At 31.7% G+C, this 23,012-nt stretch overlaps 3 protein-coding genes across 3 annotated transcripts; 1 reads left to right on the top strand and 2 right to left on the bottom strand.

The window, feature by feature from the left end:
• Positions 1-1,526: 1,526 nt before the first annotated feature.
• Positions 1,527-8,752, bottom strand: LOC113371346 (cytochrome b-c1 complex subunit Rieske, mitochondrial-like). Its single transcript, XM_026611977.1, has 4 exons — positions 8,565-8,752; positions 4,340-4,486; positions 4,058-4,235; positions 1,527-1,910 (listed from the first exon to the last, which is right to left on the bottom strand). The coding sequence occupies exons 1-4, from the start codon at positions 8,659-8,661 to the stop codon at positions 1,622-1,624; spliced, it is 711 nt and encodes a 236-aa protein (XP_026467762.1). The 5' UTR covers positions 8,662-8,752; the 3' UTR covers positions 1,527-1,621.
• A 7,696-nt stretch (positions 8,753-16,448) lies between these two features.
• On the top strand, positions 16,449-17,710 carry LOC113391162 (zinc finger and SCAN domain-containing protein 22-like). The gene is made up of 2 exons (XM_026627120.1): positions 16,449-17,041; positions 17,678-17,710. Exons 1-2 carry the CDS (start codon positions 16,475-16,477, stop codon positions 17,708-17,710), a joined length of 600 nt encoding a protein of 199 aa, XP_026482905.1. The 5' UTR covers positions 16,449-16,474.
• Positions 17,711-19,979: 2,269 nt separating this feature from the next.
• Positions 19,980-21,570, bottom strand: LOC113391161 (zinc finger protein 525-like). The gene is made up of 2 exons (XM_026627119.1): positions 20,373-21,570; positions 19,980-20,004 (listed from the first exon to the last, which is right to left on the bottom strand). The coding sequence occupies exons 1-2, from the start codon at positions 21,512-21,514 to the stop codon at positions 19,980-19,982; spliced, it is 1,167 nt and encodes a 388-aa protein (XP_026482904.1). The 5' UTR covers positions 21,515-21,570.
• Positions 21,571-23,012: the final 1,442 nt, after the last annotated feature.

The following is a 23,012-nucleotide window of genomic DNA, read 5'->3' as shown; positions in this document are numbered from 1 at the left end:
GTCACCGAGTACGCGGTCACCTTAACCACTCGGCTATTTGAATTATTAATACATTAAAGTGTTATATCTATATTCTCATACTGTATTAATATTGAATTTGAATAAAGTATATATCATACACAATCTCTCTTATTCATAATCTGCCCCTTCTCTTTCCCCCGTTCTTCCTCTACCTTCGTCATGTCTCTCTTTATATATCGCACTCTTACAGTCAAGTGCGATCCTTGAGTTTTTTTATTCCCGAAATATTCTAAGTGTGAAGGTCGAAATGCGACACCTGATTTTAACATCCTGAACTAATATTTAATAATTATGAAAAACTACCCATTTGATTTTTTAAGCAACTTCGGGAATTGAACCGAGGAACACTGAGCTACCGTAGTGGTAACTTAACGCTCTCGGCCAATTGGTTATATAGAACTACTCTCAATTTATAAAAATATAAACTATATTTTTAAATAAAATATATAAGTAACGGTTGTAGCAACAGTTGCCATGGTCATTTCACACACGGTAACCGTTCACTATGGTAACTATTGTCACGGCAACCGTTGCTAGCTTGAAATTTTCAGTCCATCAATAGCACACGACGTGCAGTACAGCTAGGAAAATGTTAGTCAGATCCGTATCATTATTCGTACGCCAAAAAAAAATGTATGCGGCGGGAATGTCGCCTGAATGAGCCCCGCAAGGGTGTTCCGTACGCGAGTGTCCCCATAATGCTCGGTTTCTAGATTTTGAAAAAACAAGGAATTTAATTATTAATTGTACAGGCAGTACTGCACCGCGAGAGTTATAAATGGAAAAAAATAACAAAATTAATAAAAACTTTTTAAACTCAAAAAAACAACATTTTTTCTTCAATATTTTAGGTCAAAAATCAATCCAACTCAGAGATCGACGAAGGCTTTGAAATCTGTCGCGATCGCTAGTCGACTGGAGACCCGGTCCATATATATTTATGGATGGATATATATCCATACACTTTTAAACAAAGTTTTAGCCGTTTTATTTTTCAAATTTTCAAAGATTTTTTTAATTTCGAAGAACATTTTAAATTATTTCAACAAAATCATTGGTGGAATGAAAGATACTTTACTTAGTTTTGTAATACACATTAATAATAAATAAATTTGCAAATGAAATTTTTAAATACTACATTCAAAAATAAAATTTCGCTGAGTACAAATCTTGACAATTTTTCATATAGAAACTGTATAATTGAAATTTAATGATTTTTTAACACGAATAATGCATTTTTAATTTAAATGTTTAATTATAAACTTTTCTAAAAACAGTTAAAAATTGTTTTGACAGATTTTATTTACTATATTACATCACATAATTGTAAAATTATCTACTTGCAAATCATTGTATTTAATATAACTAATTTTAAATACAATAGTATTGCACTGAAAAAAAATTATCCATAAGAAACTTGTTTAAAATGAAACATTGGAAACTTTTGAAACAAAAGTAGTGAATCAAAATATTAATTAATTAATACACAAGTTTCCCAAGGGCTAGAAAAACAATATAAACATAAATACTCTGAATATCCAACAGTATTATTAAAATTTATTATTAAAAAAAAATTAATTTACCATGTGTGACAATTACATTAACCGACACTCAAAATCCCCTCTTCGGGGAATGTGTAATAAGGAACTTCTAAATTTAAAGGTGCTGGTCCTTTCCTTATTCTCCCTGAAGCATCATAATGTGATCCATGACATGGGCAATAATATCCGCCAAAGTCTCCGGCGTTCGCAATGGGGACGCATCCTAAATGAGTGCATACACCGATGACGACCAACCACTTGGGGTCTTGTACACGTTCTGAATCTGCTTGGGGGTCTCTTAAGGTGCTTAGAGCGACCTTGTTCTCTGTGTCAACTTCTTGAGCAGTCCTAAATAGAATGAATATGATAATTATCTAATACATCTCTTGTAAATGATAATGTAACATAAATAAAAACAGGAAAAGGTAAAAATTGAGATTTTCAAAAATCGTATTCTTGTTTTAAGCAAACTATATTTACATTGCTTAGCTTTACATTTTATAATTGACTGCATCTTTTTATTATAACATAATATTACAGTTACAAATCACCAACAATTAAATTATGAAATGGTTGAATATTATTTTTAACTCCTCCATTCTGCAACATTCTCAGACAATCTGCAACGTTCTATTAGAATCCACAACATTTTAATACAATCTGCAACAGCCTCATACAATCTGCAACAGCCTCATACAATCTGCAATGTTCTCAGACAACATGCAACAGCCTCAGACAACATGCAACAGCCTCAGACAACATGCAACAGTCCCAAACAATCCGCAACAGTCTCAGACAATCCGCAACAGTCTCAGACAATCCGCAACAGTCTCAGACAGTCTACAGCCTTTTCATGCAATCTGCAAGGTTCTCAGACTGTCTACAGTCTTTTCAGACAATCTGCAACGTTTTCATACAGTCTGCGACGTTCTCATACAGTCTTCGACGTTTTCATACAGTCTGCGACGTTCTCATACAGTCTGCGACGTTCTCATACAGTCTGCGACGTTCTCATACAGTCTGCGACGTTCTCATACAGTCTGCGACGTTCTCATACAATATGCAACAGTCTCATACAATATGCAACAGTCTCATACAATCTGCAACAGTCTCAGACAATCTGCAACGGTCTCAGACAATCTGCAACAGTCTCAGACAATCTGCAACAGTCTCAGACAATCTGCAACAGTCTCAGACAATCTGCAACAGTCTCAGACAATCTGCAACAGTCTCAGACAATCTACAACAGTCTCAGACAACCTGCAACAGTCTCAAATATACAACCTGCAACAGTATCAGACAATCTGCAACGTTTTCAGATAATCTGCAACAGTCTTACACAATCTGCAACAGTTTCACACAATCTGCAACAGTCTCAGACAATCTGCAACAGTCTCAGACAATCTGCAACAGTCTCAGACAATCTGCAACAGTCTCAGACAATCTGCAACAGTCTCAGACAATCTACAACAGTCTCAGACAATCTACAACAGTCTCAAATATACAACCTGCAACAGTATCAGACAATCTGCAACGTTTTCAGATAATCTGCAACAGTTTCACACAATCTGCAACATTTTCAGACAATCTGCAACGTTCTCAGACAATATGCAACGTTCTCAGACAATATGCAACGTTCTCAGACAATATGCAACGTTCTCAGACAGCCTGCAGCCTTTTCAGGCAATCTGCAAAGTTCTCAGACAATCTTCAACGTTCTCAGGCAATCTGCAACGTTCTCATACAATCTGCAACGCTCTCAAACAGTCTACATTCTTTTCAGGCAATCTGCAATTAAATAATGCTACAACGTTTTTAGATAATATGCAATGTTGTCAGATAATCCACAAAAGGTTTTTCTCCATTCGCCCACCCTGGTAGCGTTTAACCCAACCTTGTTGGTATATCACATTAGAAGCTTCACTTCAACAATAATTATTTAATTCACACTTTGTAACATTCCTAAAGAAAAAGATTATAATAAAGAATCAGGCTTGCTAATTTTATGCTTTCTCAATGATTCAAGTCATTCTGAGTTGTTTGAAAATTTTTGTGTGAGTCAATTTTTTACATTTCGTAGTCGTTTTCTCATGAATGGTTGCACGAATTTTTGAAATTTAAAAACCATTTAATGTATCCCAATAGAAACTAAGTTTTTTGTGAATTGTAAAGTTCATGCTTCTTGAATTTTCAAAATCGGTTCAGTATTTTTGGCAAAAATATCTAATGCAAATCCTTATTGAATTACATGAAATAGCTTTCGAGATATTGAAAACGATAAAGTCGTTTTTGAAGAAATATGGACAAAATATCAAAATTTAACTCACGATTCAGAATGACTTAAAATGTCGAGCCAACATAAAATTAGCAAATGTGATTCTCTAATTTCTCTGTTGGTTATCTAATGAATTATATTAGTTAGAAGTCTAATAATAAAAATATCTAAATATCTTTAGATAAAAAATTAAATAGTCTGTATATCCATTTCCTTATACCTGTGTCTAATAAACAAAGGCTTTCCTCTCCATTTGAAAGTCACCGACTTTCCTTCTGGTATTTCAGACAATTTAACTTCAATCTTAGCCAATGCAAGTACATCAGCCGAAGCAGCCATTGATGTCACAAATTGTGTCACTACTGATTTGGCAGCATAGGCTCCAACGACACCTGCACCTGGTAATCACAATTTATTAGTAACATTATCTCTTTACCTTTCTTGTTTTGATTATTGTAAATGGCTGATAGAAAGAAAATAAGTTTTATTTGAAGATGCTTACTGCCGGCCAAAAGATATGTGAAGCTTTTCCTGTTATCAGCGCTGGCTCTGTTTTGGCTGGTGGGATCCTTTGTTGCATCTCGACGATATTCAGTAAAATCTGGTACTCGTAAATCGGTGTGTGCAAGACGGGCAACTTGAGTGTTTACTGAAAAAGACAAAGGAATTTTAAATATTTATTACATACATGCATATATATATATATATATATATATATATATATATATGTGTGTGTGTGTGTGTGTGTGTAATAGAGCACCTCAGTTGATTCCAATTTATATAGATTTGAAGGTCAAATTCAAAGTATAGCACCGAGTGGATGAATTAATAATGAAGAAGTTATGAGTAACAAGTTACATGAACTTCCCGATTTGTGTAAATAATCGACTTAATTCATGATAGATAAATTAATTTATGAGTAGTTAAAAGTATTCAAAGTGAATTTATTACACATTATTGAAAATCGAACACGTCAACCCGGTCGGAGTATTTTTTAAAAGCAAATTTTCAAAAATCAATAATTTTAATAATTGAGCCAGTTTTTTGTAGGACTTTAATTGTTTAGTATGTTCATTAAGGCCAACCATTTATCATTATACCAGGTAAATCATCTAATTTTAATTTCAACAAATGTCAAAAGAACTACTCATTTTCTCAAACTTTGATGAATTTTTAAAATTAAACTACTTGTCGTAAGGCCATAATATTTCAGTAAGTTCTATAAGACTTAATTTTTTTTTCAACAGTTAATTACAAGAAAACGGCTCGGTAGATTTTCACCTAAAACTAATCAGTACCATTCCCAACTAATATCTTTCGAACAGTTTTTGATTTTTTAAAATCGGTTCGGTAGGATGAGCTTAAATGTGGACAAAAAGTTTAACACTTTTTTCCAAATTACAAAGAAACGGCTCGGCCGATTGTCGCACAAAACTGAGAAACGATAATCCTCATCGAGATAAATCAAATGGTTTTTAAATTTCTGAAATCAGTTCAGGCGTTTTTGAGCAAACGTCGATGAAAGTTCTAATTTTGACAAATGCCAAAAAGACCATACTAATTTTTGCAAACTTTGACGAATTTTCAGAGCTAAACGAGTTGTCGTAGGGCCGTTATATTTTAGTATTATCTAGAAGACTATGGTTTCTACCGTCAAAAAAATAATAAAAATCGACGAAAAAAAATTTTTTTAACACCTTATTACAAGAAAACGGCCCGGCCGATCTCTACCAAAAACTAATCAGGTCGATTCCCAATATCTTTCGAACGATTTTTGAATTTTCAAAATCGATTCAGAATTGCAGGCTAAAACGTGGACGAAAAACTTTTCACTTTTCTGCTATTTACGAAGAAACGTCTTGGCCGATCGTAGCACAAAACTGACAAACAATAGTCCTCATCGAGATACATCGAATGGTTTTTAAATTTTTGAAACCGGTCCAGCCGTTTTTGAGAAAACGTCGATTTACGGCAAAAAATCTGTACACATACACACACACACACACACACACACACACACGCACATCCTTTTTCCAAATTTGGTCTCATTCGATTCAGAATGGCTTGAAACGTCGAGAAAACAAAATTAGCGAATCGGATTTTTTGTTGAAAACATAAACTTCTCCTTGGGGAGTTAAAAAAAGCTGCAAAAGAGGTAAAGATAAAACAGCTAAATAAAAAGAGGGCACGATACTGATGAGGAATCAACTGAAGCAAGAGCTTCTGATATCAAAGGAAATTCTCACAAGAATCAGGAAAAGACTGCTGATAGTTCAAAAGACACAGATGCTCCTTTAGATGGAGCACCTCACTCAAATCGAATTTAGCTCTATTTCAAAATAAAACACTGAGTGGAAAAACTAAAAATAAAAAAAATTACAAGTCAAAAGAGCAGCAAAAGAGGTAAAATTAAAACAGCTAAAACAAGAGTTATTGATGAGGAATCAGCTAAAGCAAGTGCTTCTGATATCAAAGTAATACCTTACAAAAAACATAAAATAACTCCTGATAGTTAGAAAAACACAGATGCTCTCTTGAATGGAGCACCTCACTCCATATACGATTTAAATCTAGCTAGATTTGAAGGTAAAATTCAAGATAAAGCACTTAGTGAAAGAACTAAAAATAACGATCTTACAAGTAAAAAGAGCTGCAAAAGGGGTAAAAAAAGAGGGCACGTTACTGATGAGAAATCAAATGAAGCGAGAGCTTCTGATACCAAAACAATTCCTTACAAAGAACATAAAAAAATTTCTGATAGTCGGAAAGACACAAATGTTCCTTTAGATGGAGCACCTCAATCGATTGAAATTTAGCTAGATTTGAATGTGAAATTTAAGATAAAGCTCCGAGTATAAATGAAGAAATTAAAAACCAAAAAACTGCAAAAGTGGAAAAGATAAAACAGCTAATAAAAACAAGGACATGTTATTGTTCAGGAATCAACTGAAGGGTGTATTTCTGATAGTAAAGGAAGACCTCACAAAAAACCTAAAAAGTCTCCTGATAGTCCGAGCGAAAAAACTAAAAATAAAGATATGACAAGTAAAAAAGGTTTGCAAAAGAGGTAAAGATAAAATAGCTAAGAAACAAAAGGGGCACAATACTGATGAAATGAGTACTTCTGATAGTAAAAAAAGACCACACAAGAAACCTAAAAAGGCTCCTGATGTGTGAAAGACACAGATGCTCCCACGATTAAACCAAAAAAAAGAAGAAAAATGATTTTGCCCAAAATGTACTAAGGATAGAAAGCAATAATAGCTTATCTAAATTTACAGCCAAGGATGAGATACTTCATGTGGCCATAGAGCAAAATAACCTCTTCTTTATCTCAACTTGTAGTCCAACATATTGGCCTTCTGACCCTACTAAAGTTCCAGACCTTTTAGATTTTTTATTGTGAGAGGTATTGATCATTTTAATCTTGATTGAAATTTATTCATAACTTATTAATATTACTGTTAATATTCATTGATAGTTATTTAAATTACATATATGTTCATTGATATTTATAAAAGGTTAAACGAAATAAGTATGTGATAACTAAACCACTCTTTGTATGCATATAGAGTTAAACAAACTCTATCAATACTAGAAACTTCAATGCTTCACTATTTACATTGCTTAGTTTACATTGCAATACATATAATTCATTCCTTGTCCATTAAAGCCTCCTGCATTAATTTATTCTATTTTATTTATTCATAAACAAGCCTTATTCAATAATAATATTATTTCAGGCTCTTGTCAGGCTTATTTCTAATTAATAGTTAAAGAAAAATAAAATAGAATTATAAATTAAAGGGGGCAGCACAACATTCGCTTGTGAAATAAAATGAACTAAAATTAAGCATTTAAAAATTGAAATATTATGTCCGTCATCAGCTTCTCCACAATAAAGTCTAATCAATATCCAGTCAAGCCCAAATTTCATGAAAAGACTTCTACTCTCAAGTATATACTAGTCTGATCTCAAAATTTAAATTTTACCATTTTTAAACATTCGAGAAACTTAAAAAAGTGGTAAGAAATTGATTTATTTTTTTTAAAGTCACCATTTTGTCAAAAATTCATGTTTTAGCCTAATCCTGATATTGAGCACAGCGACTTCATTCTAGATTAATAATCTTATCTTTTTATCATTCAGATCCTTTTATTATTTCAAAGACTGCTAATTGTTAAAAATAAGTAAGTATTTTTTGTCTTATTTTTTTTCTGTATTCTTGTAACATTGGTAATAAAATTATAAAAATATGATAGTATATAAATTGATTACTTTCTTTTTATGATGATTTAAAAATGGCCTAAAATTCATGTCTTTACACTAGAATACCCTCTTAAGGCTAAAATTCCCAATGAATATTAAGTTTCGATTTAATGAAAATTGAGATTTATAAATAAACTCCATTAATAAATGCTATTTTGGAATCAGAAATACTATAAAAATTTGAAGCTGTCAACCAAGTTGGACAAGGCATTGTTTTGCCTTGAAAAAGAGTCTTCAACAATTTAAAACTTCATCAATATGCATAAAAACAGATTACATAACCTTGTTAGACACATCTAAAACTGAAAACAAAACTATAAAACAACCAGAACACATTATGCAACCCTTTGTATATCATTTAACATCTACAGTTATTACAAATAAACATTTTATTACCTCTCAAGTATTTTTGCAAACAAAAGTCAAATACCACAAGTGTATTATTCTATTTATTCACCTTTTTCAGGAATGGCAGCAGTAACTGGTTTGATTCCTGTTGCCACGGCTTTTAGAAAAGGGGCTCCATTGCCCGCTCTTGCGATTACATTAATCATTGTAAAAGAAAATAAATAATTTCGATTTAGCCAGAATCTAATTTTGGTTTTTGACAGCTGCACGTTTAAGTAACACTGACGTCACCATAGAGACATAGGGACCAGTTGAGGAGACTACAGTAGTGTTGCCAACTTTATTATAGATCATAGATATGCCCATAGATAAATTAGCATAGATACACCTGAAAAAAATCTGTAGAAAACTGTAGATACCATAGATAAACAAGTATAATACCATCAAATACCATCAAATTGAAAAATTGTAAATCTACAACTGTATCTTTTTATCTTTGAACGATAGTAATAAATGAACTAGTGGTGTATGGCACCGTGCCTTAAGGCAAATTGCTGAAACTTCCCGTGCCGTAATGAAATATTCGAGAAATTTTAAATGTTAACAATTTTTATTACAAATACTGTAACTTTCATTATTTTTGCTATCTTATTGTTATATCTGAGCAAATCAAATGTAAATCATAAATCAATTTATCTCCAGAACATTAACAATCGTCATTTCATTTTGAATTCAATTTCAAAAAAAAAAATAGTCGCCTAATTTACACAAAATTGAAAAAGTGCTCCCTAAAGTCTTCTAAATGCATTCGCCAATAATTCTGTGCGACATTTTCACTTATACTGTGCTTAGCTTGGCGGCATTTTTACATTTTTCAATAGTTTTCACAAAATTGGAAAAGTCTCCAGTACAGTCTAAACGCACTTGGGTCAACATTTGTACCAGAGTGGCGCTTAGACTGTGCTTAGCCTGGGTAATTTTTTGAATTTTTAATCCAAAATTACAAAAATATTTAATAAAAAATAAAAAAAAATGATATTTTTTTTTCTCAAAAGCAATTATCTTGTCAATACAAGCATAAAGTTTTTTAGATCATTCAAATCGGACGCGTAGTTCTCTCAAAAACTGCCATTTTTGCACATTTAGCTCTGCATCTCCAAAACCACTGGACCTGCCTTTGCCAAAAATTAATCACTGCTTCTCCCCATCATTACGAATTGAATGTTTTTTGGATCATTCAAATCCGATGCTCCGATCTCTCAAAAACTCGATTTCTATTTTCTGCACTTTTTGCTCCGTATCTCAGGAACAGCTGGACCTGCCTTTACCAAAAACGAATCAGCACATCTCCCTATCAATAGGAATCGATTGTTTTTTAAACCATTCAAATCGGTTGATCCGTGCGCCCGAAAACGTGGACGAAAGAATGCGGACATACAAAACACACACACATCCATTTTTTCTGAGGTATGCCAAAATGTTCAGATACCTTCAAAACGCCGAGAAATGCAAAAATTTTCATTATCGATTTTCGTCCCATTACTATAACTACCCTACGGGAAGTTAAATATACTTCAAAGAGAAATTTAAACGGCAAATTGCAAAATGTTATTGGAAACCAAGCGCTATAGAGATATACATAGATAAACAAGTATGAGAAGACATATATATATTGAGCTAAATAAAATTAGTTTTTTTTTGAAGCAAATATTACTATATACTTTAAGAATTTGACCAGCTATTTTTGAAAAAAAAAAACATTTATAACAGCTCAATAGCTTTTTATAACAGCTCAATAGTTGTTTCTATTCGTAATTGTTAAAAATATAACATTTTTAATATTTTTTGATAAATAAAAATAATCCCAAACATCTATAAGTAAAGCTTTTTATCATAATAGTCATCATTTTGTGTTATTATAATAACATCGTTTTTTTCTAAGTTATAAAAATGTTTAGAAACCTTCAAAACGTAAAGATATGCAATAAAAATTATATTATTTATCTATGATCACAATCATATATTACAATAACTTACCCTAAGGAAATTTTATAAAATTATTTATTGTATTTTTTTTGTTTAACTATCAACTAGTTTAAATTTTTCGTCGTTTTTGCATATCTTTACGTTTTGAAGTTTCTAAACATTTTAATACCTCAGATAAAATCGATGTGTGTGTGTGTGCATGGGTGTATGTATATATAAATACATTTTTTCTTCGACGTTTTCGAAAGCACAAATCAACCGATTTGAATGATTCAAAAGAAATACGATTTCTATTATTAAGGAGACGTGCTGATAGATTTTTGGCAAAGACAGATTCAGCCGTCTCGGAGACTTTGGCAAAAACAGTGCAAAAAGTGCAGAAAATGAAAACTCGGTTTTTCCGAAATTCAAAAATCCGATTAGAATAATTCAATAAAATATTCGGTTCGTATTGATGGGAAAGCACGCTGATTAGTTTTCTGCAAAGTGCAAAAAACAGCAGTTATTATGACAATGAATCATCTCTCAAAGAAAACATCAAAATCATTCAAAATTTGGCATATCTCGATGTTTGTTGATATTAGTAGTGCGATCGTAGGTCCAAATTTAGCATATCTCGATGTTTGTTGATATGTGTTGCATTGTGATGTGCCTTATTTGTTTTTTACAGTTTGGATTTGTAGACAATGTTTTATTGTGTTGTGGCTGATTTGGGTTTTACAGTATAGTTACAAAATATCAAATTGGACCTTTGAAATTGGCCCTAATCTATATTACCAATATGTGCTTCTGATCCAGTTACACCATTTAAACGTTCGCATTTCCAATAAGTTTGGATTATACAATGACTAAAATAAGCACAAGAACAGAAAATCACTATTTAAGTAAAAAACAATTAAAAAATCTATTTTGCAATATGTTGCTTCCGCTAGTTATTAGTGGTTACATACTCTTATCTATGAGTGGTTACTTAAGACTTATTGAAATGAAAATGTTAAAAATTAAACAGATCCATAGTAGCTGTTATAATTCAAGAGTTGATTCACGCGCACACATACATTTTACCGTAGCTTTCAATATCGTAATAAAATCTGAATACCGGTATTCGATATTTGAAAAATGTAATACCGAGATCCCGGTATTAATACCAGTATTATCAACAAAAAATTTACTAGTCATATTTTTATTTACCGCAGTTGTTTTATTGACATATTATCATTATTATTGTTCTAAAATAAGTACATCTTAATTATTTTATTACATAGAGAATAGGAGTAGATAAATACAAAACAACGTGCAAGTAAACAATTATATTAACTTGTTTTTTATATACTCTCTTTTATTATTTTTGAACTGCAATCAGAACCTATTAGTTCTATAAGCTTATTTGGCTGATTTGACTTAATACTAAATACTGCTTAACGAATGGCAATCCTATCAGTTGTCACATCTCTGTATGGTATATTATTATTACAATTTCTGTAATAGGGCGAGTATTATATTAACTTGTATCCTTATCTATGACTTGTATGTTACATTTTACATTTAATAGGCTCGTATGAAATTATATATATATTTAAGGGAAAAAAACAAAATCAATTAATAACTTATATATTATTTATTAAAATATGCTTTTAAAAAATATAAACAATCAATTGTTCAATCTTCAAGCGAGGACCAAATTTTAGTACAAATATAACAAGCCGAAAACCTTTTTCTTATTCTACACTTGTTGGCACAATTGTCATAAAGAAATAATCCGAGTACATTATAAGTCGATAGGAATTAGTACTTGCAAGTGTTAGTATAGTGAATTTATGTTATTTTAATTATATATCACTCGATGATTTGACTTGTAAATTTTCGTTATAATGAAATAATAAATAAATACGAATGATTGATAAAAATCATTGATAACGATTTAGATATGAGGACAATGCACGTGGACAACTAATAATTTTTATAAAGTCCATTCATTAGGTCGTATATAGAGCTCTGAACAATTTCATGATGACCATCTCATGAGGAGGCGTCCATTAATCACGTGAGCGAGTTTTGAGGATTTTTAGACCCCCCCTCCCCCTTGGTGATATTTGTTGATATTCAAAATTATCCCCCTTCCTCACCAAACATCACATGCATAGATAAATAAGCTCACATGTATTTCTAAGATCACATGTATTTTTAGTTACGTGAAAAAACTGTAATTTTTTTTAGTTTTTTTAAAATGTTCGAACTTTTTTATAAAAAATAGTAAAAAAAATAAATACACGTGATATCTTGCTATATCCCTCCCTTCCCCTTGTGATATTTCGTGATTTTTTGTCAAACCCCCCCTTCCCCTAAAAACCTCACGTGATTAATGGACGCCCCCTGAACTCCAATGTTATTTTTTAGGCCAAGCCATAAACATTGCATGGTGAACTCGTTTCCCATCGCCTGCACACATTTGCTATATGCTCCTCTCCGGTTCTGCCTCCAATTTTTATTACAAAGAGTTGCTAAAACAATAATGAAAAAAAGATAAGTGTGTACATGCATATATATATATATATATATATATATATATATATATATATCTTCTATATATATAAAAATAAGTCGGGTTTTCCTTCCTGACGAAATAACTCCAGAACGCACGAACCGATTTCGACAATTTTGCATTCGTTGGAAAGGTCTCGGGCTCCGCAAGGTTTATAGCAAAGAGAATTAGTGGTGCATGACATCGTGCCCTAATGCAAATTGCTGGAACTTCACGCACCGTACTTAAAAATTCGAGTAATGAAAATAATCAACAATTGTTTTAAATAATTTCAAAAAGATTATCTACATATATTATATATAAAAATAAGTCGGGTTTTTCTTCCTGTCGATATAGCTCCAGAACGCACAAACCGATTTCAACAATTTTGCATTCGTTGGAAAGTTCTCGGGCTCCGCAAGGTTTAGAAAGAAAATTAGTTGTGCATGGCATCGTGCTTTAATGCAAGATGCTGGAACTTCACGCACTGTAATTAAAAATTCGAGTAATGACGTTAGTGAGAATTATCAGAGTTATGCTTGGTTAAGTCAACGAGCAATTCTTGCCGCAAAGAATAATGATGTACACGCACTGAATTTCACCATTCAATCAAAAATTGCTGGCGATTTGGTGACATACCAATGATTCCGACTGGTCTTCTGTTTGACTTCAAACAATTGCAATTTCCAGTTCGCCTTGCGTTTGCAATAACAAGTCGCAAGGCCAAACACTTAGTGTTTGCGGGATAAATTTCAAATAGATTACTTAGAAAATCATTGTTTTTCACATGGGCAGTTATACGTTGCCTATTCACGAGTTGGAAAACCATCCGCTTTGTTTGTGTTAATTAGTATATTGTCTAGGGTGTTAATGTCAGACCAAAAAACAAAAAATTTGGTTTACCAAAGAGCACTTCAATGAAACGGATAATTTGCGAATTCACTTTCATTTACTTAGAGAAGTTCATTTTTGTAATCAAAATAAACTCATTACTAAAATATAAATAAAATCAAATTTTTCCTTTTCAAATATAAGACAAACAAAAAATTTCTTCATCTTTCTTATGAAACCATCTGGTCATACTTCTGGTTATACTTGTTTATCTATGCATCTGGTGGCGAAACGGAGTTCGTCGGGTTTGCTAGTATATATATATTACATACTAAACATATACACAGATACATAAATATATACTATATTTATACTAGAGGAGACTTACAAATTCTGTGCAAAATTCTCTGTCATCTTTCAGACGCGATTCTAAAGAATTCAACTCGTCGATCGTTTTCAGTGACAACATGAGGTCTATGGTGCCATTCATGGCATCAACACATAGATAAAGAAGAGTATGTATCCACCTCCGGAGGGTAGGTGTATTCTGGCTCGTGAGCGTAGGTGCATTCGGGCTCGGGAGCGCTGGATGTCTTCAAAAATTTACCTCGGAAGTCAAACCTGCTTTGCAAAATATAATTTAATACATCATGATTCGGAACATTTACATGAAATTACTGCATTTTACATTTACCTCTAACTTTTGTTCCTAAATTGGATTCTAGGTACTGTAAGTTTTGAATCCAGTATCCACACAATCTGCTTCATATAGAGCAATATCTACATAGTAATGATTATATCATTATTTTAACATAATCGAATGTAATTTATGATTTATAATTTTACTCCTTTATTACCTTCATCATAGGATGTATATGATGCCTCTGATGTCCACACAACTTCCTTCTTCTTCCTTTTACCCCGGCCCAACTCTTCATTGGAAGTGTATTCTGCATCTCTAGAGCAAATATTTAGATGAAGCAGCCCTTAGGACTTCAATGCCAAAATAAAAGTTATTCCTCACGATAGAATGCCTTAAAAACTATTGTTTCTCGCGTCCAAGTTTTTCTATCTATGGACGCTTTTCTCTTTGCCATAGATGTAATATCTTTGTACCTAGGTGGCTACCTAACTTCTTGGATGGACCCATCATCGTTAATGATGAGCCATACCTTGAGCACATCTCAGGGGCTGCCAACCATTATTACGACTGCATAATGCTTGATAATACTATATGCAATACCAAAATTTAATGAATATAAGAAAAAATCAAAATATCTGTACAGGACGTCACCTCACAATGCATACAATAGTGGTTAACTCTAATTTCGGCCAAAATTTAACACGTGTTTGGGTACATGATTTTACACAAATAATCAAACTTTGAAAGAAAGCCTTCCAAAATCGTGCAACTTAACCACTTATTCACTGAGATGACAAAAATCGAAATATCTGTACAGGATGACGTCACTTCACAATGCAATAAGAGGTCAAGTCTAATTTCGGCTAAAATTTAGATTATGATGTTAACTAATTATCTGAAAATAGTTATTGCACTGCAAAATCATTAATGCAAAACAAATATTAATAAAGTACTTCATATAAAACTTGAACAATTAATTACAAACACGTGTTTGCATACACGATTTTACACGAAGTATTAAACTTTGAAATCGATCCTTTAAATATCGTGTAACTCAACCACTCATTATTCACTGGGATTATTTTATTTATTTATTTATTTATTTATTTGATATAATTCATAGATACTGTATCTCAGTCAGACAATTGTTCTGGTATGAGAGATCACAGCAATTATAACAAAAATAGAATCTTAATTTTATGTGACAGACTTACATTAAGACATATATTTTTACTTATTACTATTGTACACACATATATACACACAGAGAACGCTTGCGTACATACATACATACTTATACTTAATTGTAATTAATATTTTTACAAATCAGAAGTAATATAGTATTTAAAATAGGATTTTAACTCATTTGTTTCATTTGTCTCTTAAGATTACATAATTAATTCACATAATTATGTAATTTTTCAATTTGATTTTAAAACTGTTTAGGTCCGTCATTGTTTTTAGTTCGTTCGGTAGTTTGTTGTAAAGGCTGCTGGCACTTCTCAGAGGACTTGCAAGACCTTTACTCGATTTAGCATGTTTCATGTGAAAGTTTCGGTTTTGTCTCGTTTGATGGTCGTGTATATCCTGGTTTGTCTCTATTGCGGTGCAAGTTTTGATTTTGTTATTTTTTATTTTGAATATTAGTATACATTTTTCTATTTCTATTGTTTTTGTGTAGTGGTATGTTCTTAGTCTTTTGTAGAAGTTCTTTTGTCGGGGTGAGGTAGGGATAATTGTAAGTTGATTTTATTGCTTTATTCATCATTCTTTGTAGTGTCTTTATATTTTTATTTGCGCACACTGATAGCTTCACGTAGTTCAGATTTAGTCTGGCGCTGCAGTCACACACATTAGAATCTTAAGAATTTGAAAAGACGCGCCACGATTAATGTCTCATCTTTTTAGAAATATACTCTCTTTCTATGCTTCAAATGTCAAATAATAAATGTAAAAGTTTTGAAAATATTTATTGCATTGAAAAGAATTATTGGTAAAACTAGACTATTTTTTATTTTTTTTATGAAATTTTTTAAAAATGTCGGAAGAAACAATTATGTCTATGAATGATCAGACAATTAAAATTGAACCACCAGAATATTCACCAGACGACATTAAACTTGAAATGGAGGATGAATTTGATGATCCTGATGTTACTGTTAAATCTGAATCTTGTTCTGAAGATGATGATACGTGTTTAGAAAGATTCATGAATTCCGAGGTTACAATTGAAGAAGAAGTCAAACAGGAGTTAGTCGAGACTTCAACTTATGAATGTCACATTTGCAATAAAACTTTTACAGAAACACATTTAAAAGAGCATATGATCGAACATATGCCTAATAATAGCAAAGAAAGTTCTTTCGAATGCGAAATCTGTTACAAGACTTTCAATCAATTACGTAATGTGAAAAAGCACATGCTCATTCACAGTGGTGAGCGCCCTTATGAATGCAATATATGCAACAAGACATTCACAAAATCAAGTAGTCTGAAAAGTCACATGCTGATACACAGTGGAGTACGTCCCCATGAATGCAATATATGCAACAAGAAATTCACAAAATCAAATGATCTGAAACGTCACATGCTTATACACAGTGGAGTACGTCCCCATGAATGCAATATATGCAATAAGACATTCACAAAATCAAGTAATCTGAAAAGTCACATGCTTATTCACAGTGGAGTACGTCCTCATGAATGCAATATATGCAAAAAAACATTTGCGCAATTGTGCAATCTGAAAAGTCACATGATGATACATAGTGGAGTACGTCCCCACGAATGCAATATATGCAATAAGACATTTGCAGAATTAAGTAATCTGAAACGTCACATGATCATTCACACTGGATTAAGCCCTCATGAATGCAATGTATGCAATAAGACATTCACATATTTAAGTGATCTAAAATGTCACATGCGCATTCACAGTGGTGAGCGCCCTTATGAATGCAATATATGCAACAAGACATTCACGCAATCAAGTAATCTGAAAAGTCACATGCTGATACACAGTGGTGAGCGTCCCCATGAATGCAATAAATGCAAAAAGACATTCACAGAAAGAGGTAATCTTAAACGTCACATGCTGACACACAGTGGAGTACGTCCTCATGAATGCATTACATGCAAAAAAACATTTACTGAAAAAGGTCATCTGAAAAGGCACATGCTGATTCATAAACAAGAGCATCCTGATAAATGAAGTATATAATATGGAATTTACTCAATCAAGGATTTGAAGAGACACATGGCACTTCATAGTTAGAAGTGTGGTGATCAATGAAACATACGCATATTTGTTTACTTGAATTCAAATATTGTAAAATTTTCTTGCATGTAATGGAATGTATAAATAGTATGAAATATACAGTAAACACTACATAATATCAATATTATTTCATAATTTTTCATTCTTATTTTAATTTTTATGAATTACGTATTATTAATGAGGATTAGTAACCATTGGTTTCAAGTTCGAATACAAATACTAGTCTTAAACACCACTGTGGATTTTTCGAAAAACCAAAAAAAATTTTTTAGGCTTAAAATATACTTTGAACCTTTTATAATATGAGGAAAAATATTTCATACCTAAAACTTTATTTTTTTACTTGTAATTATGAGCCTTTTTTGCATGCGCGTTGGGCTGCTCCGAGTTGACACGTTCAAATGCATTAACAAACTAGTTGTTTTGGTATTTAGTCTTGAGGCAAGTTACATGGACTTCCCGATATGTTTAAATAATCGACTTAATCAATAAAAAATAAATTAATTTATGAGTGATTAAAAGTATTCCTAGTGGATTTATTACACATAATTGAAAACGAACGAACTCTTTGACTCGGAGTATTTTCTAAAAGCAAATTTTCAAAAATCAATAATTTTTATAATTGAACCAGTTTCCAAGACTTTAATGGTTTATTATGTTCAAGACCAAGTACTCTATCATTATTTATTTATTTATTTATTTATTTATTTAAATATATAGCCCACAGATTTCTCCAAGAGGACTCAAAAATATAATTATTTGACATAATGAATAACAATTAAAATATACACAAAATTACAATATATAGTTAGTAACATAAAATGCTAAGATAAAATTTCATATAATGCAGAATGTAACAATAATATTTATAAACAGAAAATAATGAGATATTTGAAAGAAAATAAAAAGATTAACTTGTGCAGATGGAGATTATTTGATTAGGTGATGTGTTGTGAATGTCTATTTCATTATTAATTAAGTTAAAGTTAGAGGACATTAGTAAAATTGGCGAATTTAAGAGAGAATTAGATTTAGGGGTGGGATAATTGAAAAATAATTGTGAACGCGAAGATAGCCTTGGAACATTAAAGGATAGTTGATTGAGAATAGGAGGACAGTCTATAGAATTATTACAAAGCTTAAATAAGAACATAATTATACCAAGTAAATAGTCTAATTTTAATTTTAACAAATGTCAAAAGAACTACTTGTTTTCTCAAATTTTGATGAAGTTTTAAAATCAAACTATTTGTCGTAAGGCCGTAATATTTCAGTAAGTTCTATAAGACAATCTATAAGCACGATTCCCAACCAATATCTTTCGAACTGTTTTTGAATTTTCAAAATCGATTCAGAATTGCGGGCTAAAACGTAGACGAAAAATTTTTTACTTTTCTGCGATTTAAAAAGACACGGCTTGGCCGATCGTCGCACAAAGTTGACAAACAATGGTCCTCATCGAGATGCATCGAGTGGCTTTTAAATTTTTGAAATCGGTACAGCCGTTTTTGAGAAAACTTCGATTTACGGCAAAAAATCTGTTCACACACACACACACATACACACAAACACATACTTTTTTCCAAATTTGGTCTCATTCGATTCAGAATGGCTTGAAACGTCGAGAAAACATAAAATTAGCAATTCGGATTTTTTATGAAAACAAACTTCGGGAAGTTAAAAATTATAAAAATAAAAAGGCATCTGTATGTTGCTGGGATATCATATTAATAGTAAAAAGTATTAAACTGATATTTTTTTATTTTTTCTTATCTATAATTTATTTCAAAACTTTAAAAGCGTTTTTCTCGAAACACGATTTTACAACGCGGTACGCAAAATAACTACAACAATTTGAACTTTTTTCATTAGAATTTTTTACAGTATATTTAAAATCAGACTTTTAAGTGCTCATCATAGAAGATCTTCTATATGTTAATTAGTTCATCAATTATTAACAAATTACTATCCGTTTTTCTTCGTTGAAACTCAACGATTTTGAATAAAGTGCTCGCCAAAAGAACAAAAATCGATATTTTTTAAATCCGCTATGTTGGGCACTTATAAATGTTATTTTAAATATACTATTAAAAATTCGAATTAAAAAAATTAAAATTGTTGTAGTTATTTTGCGTACCGCGGAGCGCCTCCAATTTGACGCGGCTAGCCGAAATGGCTGTGGTACTGCCGTTTTTATTTTTTTTTCTACAATTATATTTTATTTTGTTACAAATGAATGAAAAAAATGGCAAAAACATACGTTTTTTTAGGCTGCTACAGTGGTGTAACCCCTTAATTTATAAAAATTAAAATATAAATAAGAAGTTATAAAACAAGATAGATATTATGTAGTGTCTGTATATTTCATACTATTTATACATTTCATTACATGCAAGAAAATTTCACAATATTTAAATTTAAGTAAATAAATATATTATAATAATAACTTATAATTCATTGATCTTCACCACGCCTCTAACTATGAAGTGGCATGTGTCTCTTCAAATCGTTTGATTGAGTAAATTCCTTATTACATACTTCACATTTACAGGAATGCTCTCATTTATGAATCAGCATATGTTTTTTCAAATAACGTAATTGTGTAAATTTCTTATTGCATATATTGCATTCATGAGTGCGTAATCCATTGTGCATCAACATGTGGCCTTTCAGATTACGTAATTCTGCAAATGTCTTATTGCATATATTGCATTCATGGGGACGTACTCCACTGTGTATAAGCATGTGACGTTTCAGATCATTTGATTTTGTGTATGCCTTGTTGCATATATTGCATTCATGTGGGCGTACTCCACTGTGTATAAGTATGTGACGTTTCAGATCATTTGATTTTGTGAATGTCTTGTTGCATATATTGCATTCATAAGGGCGCTCACCGCTGTGAATGCGCATGTGGTATTTTAGATCACGTAAAAGTGTGAATGTCTTGTTGCATATATTGCATTCATGAGGACGTACTCCACTATGTATCAGCATGTGATGCTTCAGATTATTTGATTTTGTGAATGTCTTTTTGCATGTATTGCATTCATAAGGACGTACTCCACTGTGTAACAGCATGTGACTCTTCAGACCACCTGATTGCGTGAATGTTTTTTTGCATATATTGCACTCATGGGGACGTACTCCACTGTGTATCAGCATGTGACATTTCAAATTACTTGATTTGGTGAATGTCTTATTGCATATATCGCATTCATGGGGGCGCTCGCCACTATGAAAGCGCATGTGAGATTTTAGATTACATAAAAATGTGAATGTCTTGTTGCATATATTGCATTCATGTGGGCGTACTCCACTATGTATCAGCATGTGATGTTTCAGAACATTTGATTTTGTGAAGGTCTTTTTGCACGTACTGCATTCATGGGCGCGCTCACCACTGTGAATGAGCTTGTGCCGTTGCAGAACCCTTAATCGATCAAAAGCCTTGTAACAGATTTCGCATTTGAAAGGATTTTCTTTGCTATGACTAAGCATATGATCGGCCATATGCTCTTTTAAATGATCTGATCCTACAAATGATCTATAGCAAATATCACATTCATAAGTTGATTTCTCGACTAACTCCTGCTTGACTTCTTCTTCAATTTTCACCTCGGAATTCATAAATCTTTCTAAACATGTATCATCATCTTCCGAACACGATTCAGATTTAACAGTAACATCAGGATCATCAAATACATCCTCCATTTTGAGTTTAATGTCTTCTGGTGAATATTCAGGTGGTTCAATTTTAATTTTTTGATCATTCATAGACATAATTGTTTCCTCCGACATTTTTAAATATTTTCACTGCTTATACTCACAAAACATTTACGAAAATAGTTGTGTGCTAAATAATAGTCCAGTTTTATCAATATGATAAATAATTTCAACTTTTACATTTATTATTTGACATTTGAAGCATAGAGTTCATTTGTAGCAATAGAGAAGTGTTGCCAAGTCCACCATAGAGAAAATTTGTAGATAGGCCAGAAAAAAACTGTAGAAAACTGTAGACATAGATAAAAGAAGAGTATAGATAGTATAGATCAAGGATGAGCAACCCGCGGCCCGCGGGCCGCATGCGGCCCACCGGATGTTTTTCTGCGGCCCGCCAAGCATTTCTCAACAACAGATTATTTTTCTAGATATTTTATCGAATACGGCTGTAAAGGCTAATTTTGTCATCAGTCAAACAAACCGTTGTTTGAAGAAATAGCATTTCCTGATAAACTAAATATTAAATTATTTAAATATTAGTTTAACAAGCCTTAAATATTGCAAGAAAAATTGAGAACTTGTCCGAGAACATAGCAACAACGCATTTCTAAATTTAAAATAATTAAATAAGTAAATCTTATAGAGGGTTAAAATCGTAAATCTCAAGACTTCCTGGCAAAATAGATCGTGAATATGGCGATTTTCAATACTAATGTACGTTAGCTCAATAGTTATGCAATGCTTAAAGGAGTATACAACTCAAATGGCGAAATACAATTGTTTTTGGATATGAAATAATAATTATAGTCCTTTCGGCATTTTGGTAATAAAGAATAATATCTTTTGCAGAATCTTGTTTTTCACTTTTCATATTCAAAAAAAGAAAATGTGAACAAATTTTAATTGTGATTCCAAATGTTCATAGCTGACAAGACAGCTGTTTCATGTAAATGTTTTCTTCGTCATTTAACATGCAAACTAATATAGATTTAAAAATGCATTTTTTCTGTAAAAATCGAATTTTTTTATAAATCTTATGTCAGCCCTGAGAAATTTTCGCTTTTGAAAAAAAAAAACGCTAATCAAATTATGATAAATTCTCTTTTTGAAAGTACGTATGTGCACGAACAATTACACACGTCCACAAAAGAAAAGTTGCTGGATAATAACTAATTCATTCAAAAAAATCTAGATTGAAAATTGTGCCAGTTTTTAAATGTTTTTCAATATTTTGTGCCCCAATTTTGACTATAAATTTATCTTCAGTCCAGGCAACTCTTTTTGTAGACCTGTGTTAATTTCAACCAAAAAGTTAATAAAAAATCACCACCTATCACCTTGTACCATTTTTTTTTGGCAATTTTGTAATTTTATATAGATTTAAAAATGCATTTTTTCTGTAAAAATCGAATTTTTTTTTATAAATCTTATGTCAGCCCTGAGAAATTTTCGCTTTTGAAAAAAAAAACGCTAATCAAATTATGATAAATTCTCTTTTTGAAAGTACGTATGTGCACGAACAATTACACACGTCCACAAAAGAAAAGTTGCTGGATAATAACTAATTCATTCA

Source organism: Ctenocephalides felis, unplaced genomic scaffold (genome assembly GCF_003426905.1).
Source record: "Ctenocephalides felis isolate EL2017-DRISC unplaced genomic scaffold, ASM342690v1 CF-g0.4_SCAFFOLD_00845, whole genome shotgun sequence".
Taxonomy (NCBI): domain Eukaryota; kingdom Metazoa; phylum Arthropoda; class Insecta; order Siphonaptera; family Pulicidae; genus Ctenocephalides; species Ctenocephalides felis.
This window is presented reverse-complemented; position numbering and strand designations above follow the sequence as displayed.

Coding starts and splice junctions, on each gene's coding strand:
- LOC113371346 (XM_026611977.1), bottom strand. CDS start 8,661: ATGATTAATGTAATCGCAAGAGCGGGCAATGGAGCCCCTTTTCTAAAA. Junction 4,236..4,339: donor CACATATCTTTTGGCCGGCA/GTAAGCATCTTC, acceptor TGTGATTACCAG/GTGCAGGTGTCGTTGGAGCC. Junction 1,911..4,057: donor CCTTTGTTTATTAGACACAG/GTATAAGGAAAT, acceptor CATTCTATTTAG/GACTGCTCAAGAAGTTGACA.
- LOC113391162 (XM_026627120.1), top strand. CDS start 16,475: ATGTCGGAAGAAACAATTATGTCTATGAATGATCAGACAATTAAAATT. Junction 17,042..17,677: donor ACATGCTTATACACAGTGGA/GTACGTCCCCAT, acceptor TACTCAATCAAG/GATTTGAAGAGACACATGGC.
- LOC113391161 (XM_026627119.1), bottom strand. CDS start 21,514: ATGTCGGAGGAAACAATTATGTCTATGAATGATCAAAAAATTAAAATT. Junction 20,005..20,372: donor CGTAATCTGAAAGGCCACAT/GTTGATGCACAA, acceptor TTATAAATTAAG/GGGTTACACCACTGTAGCAG.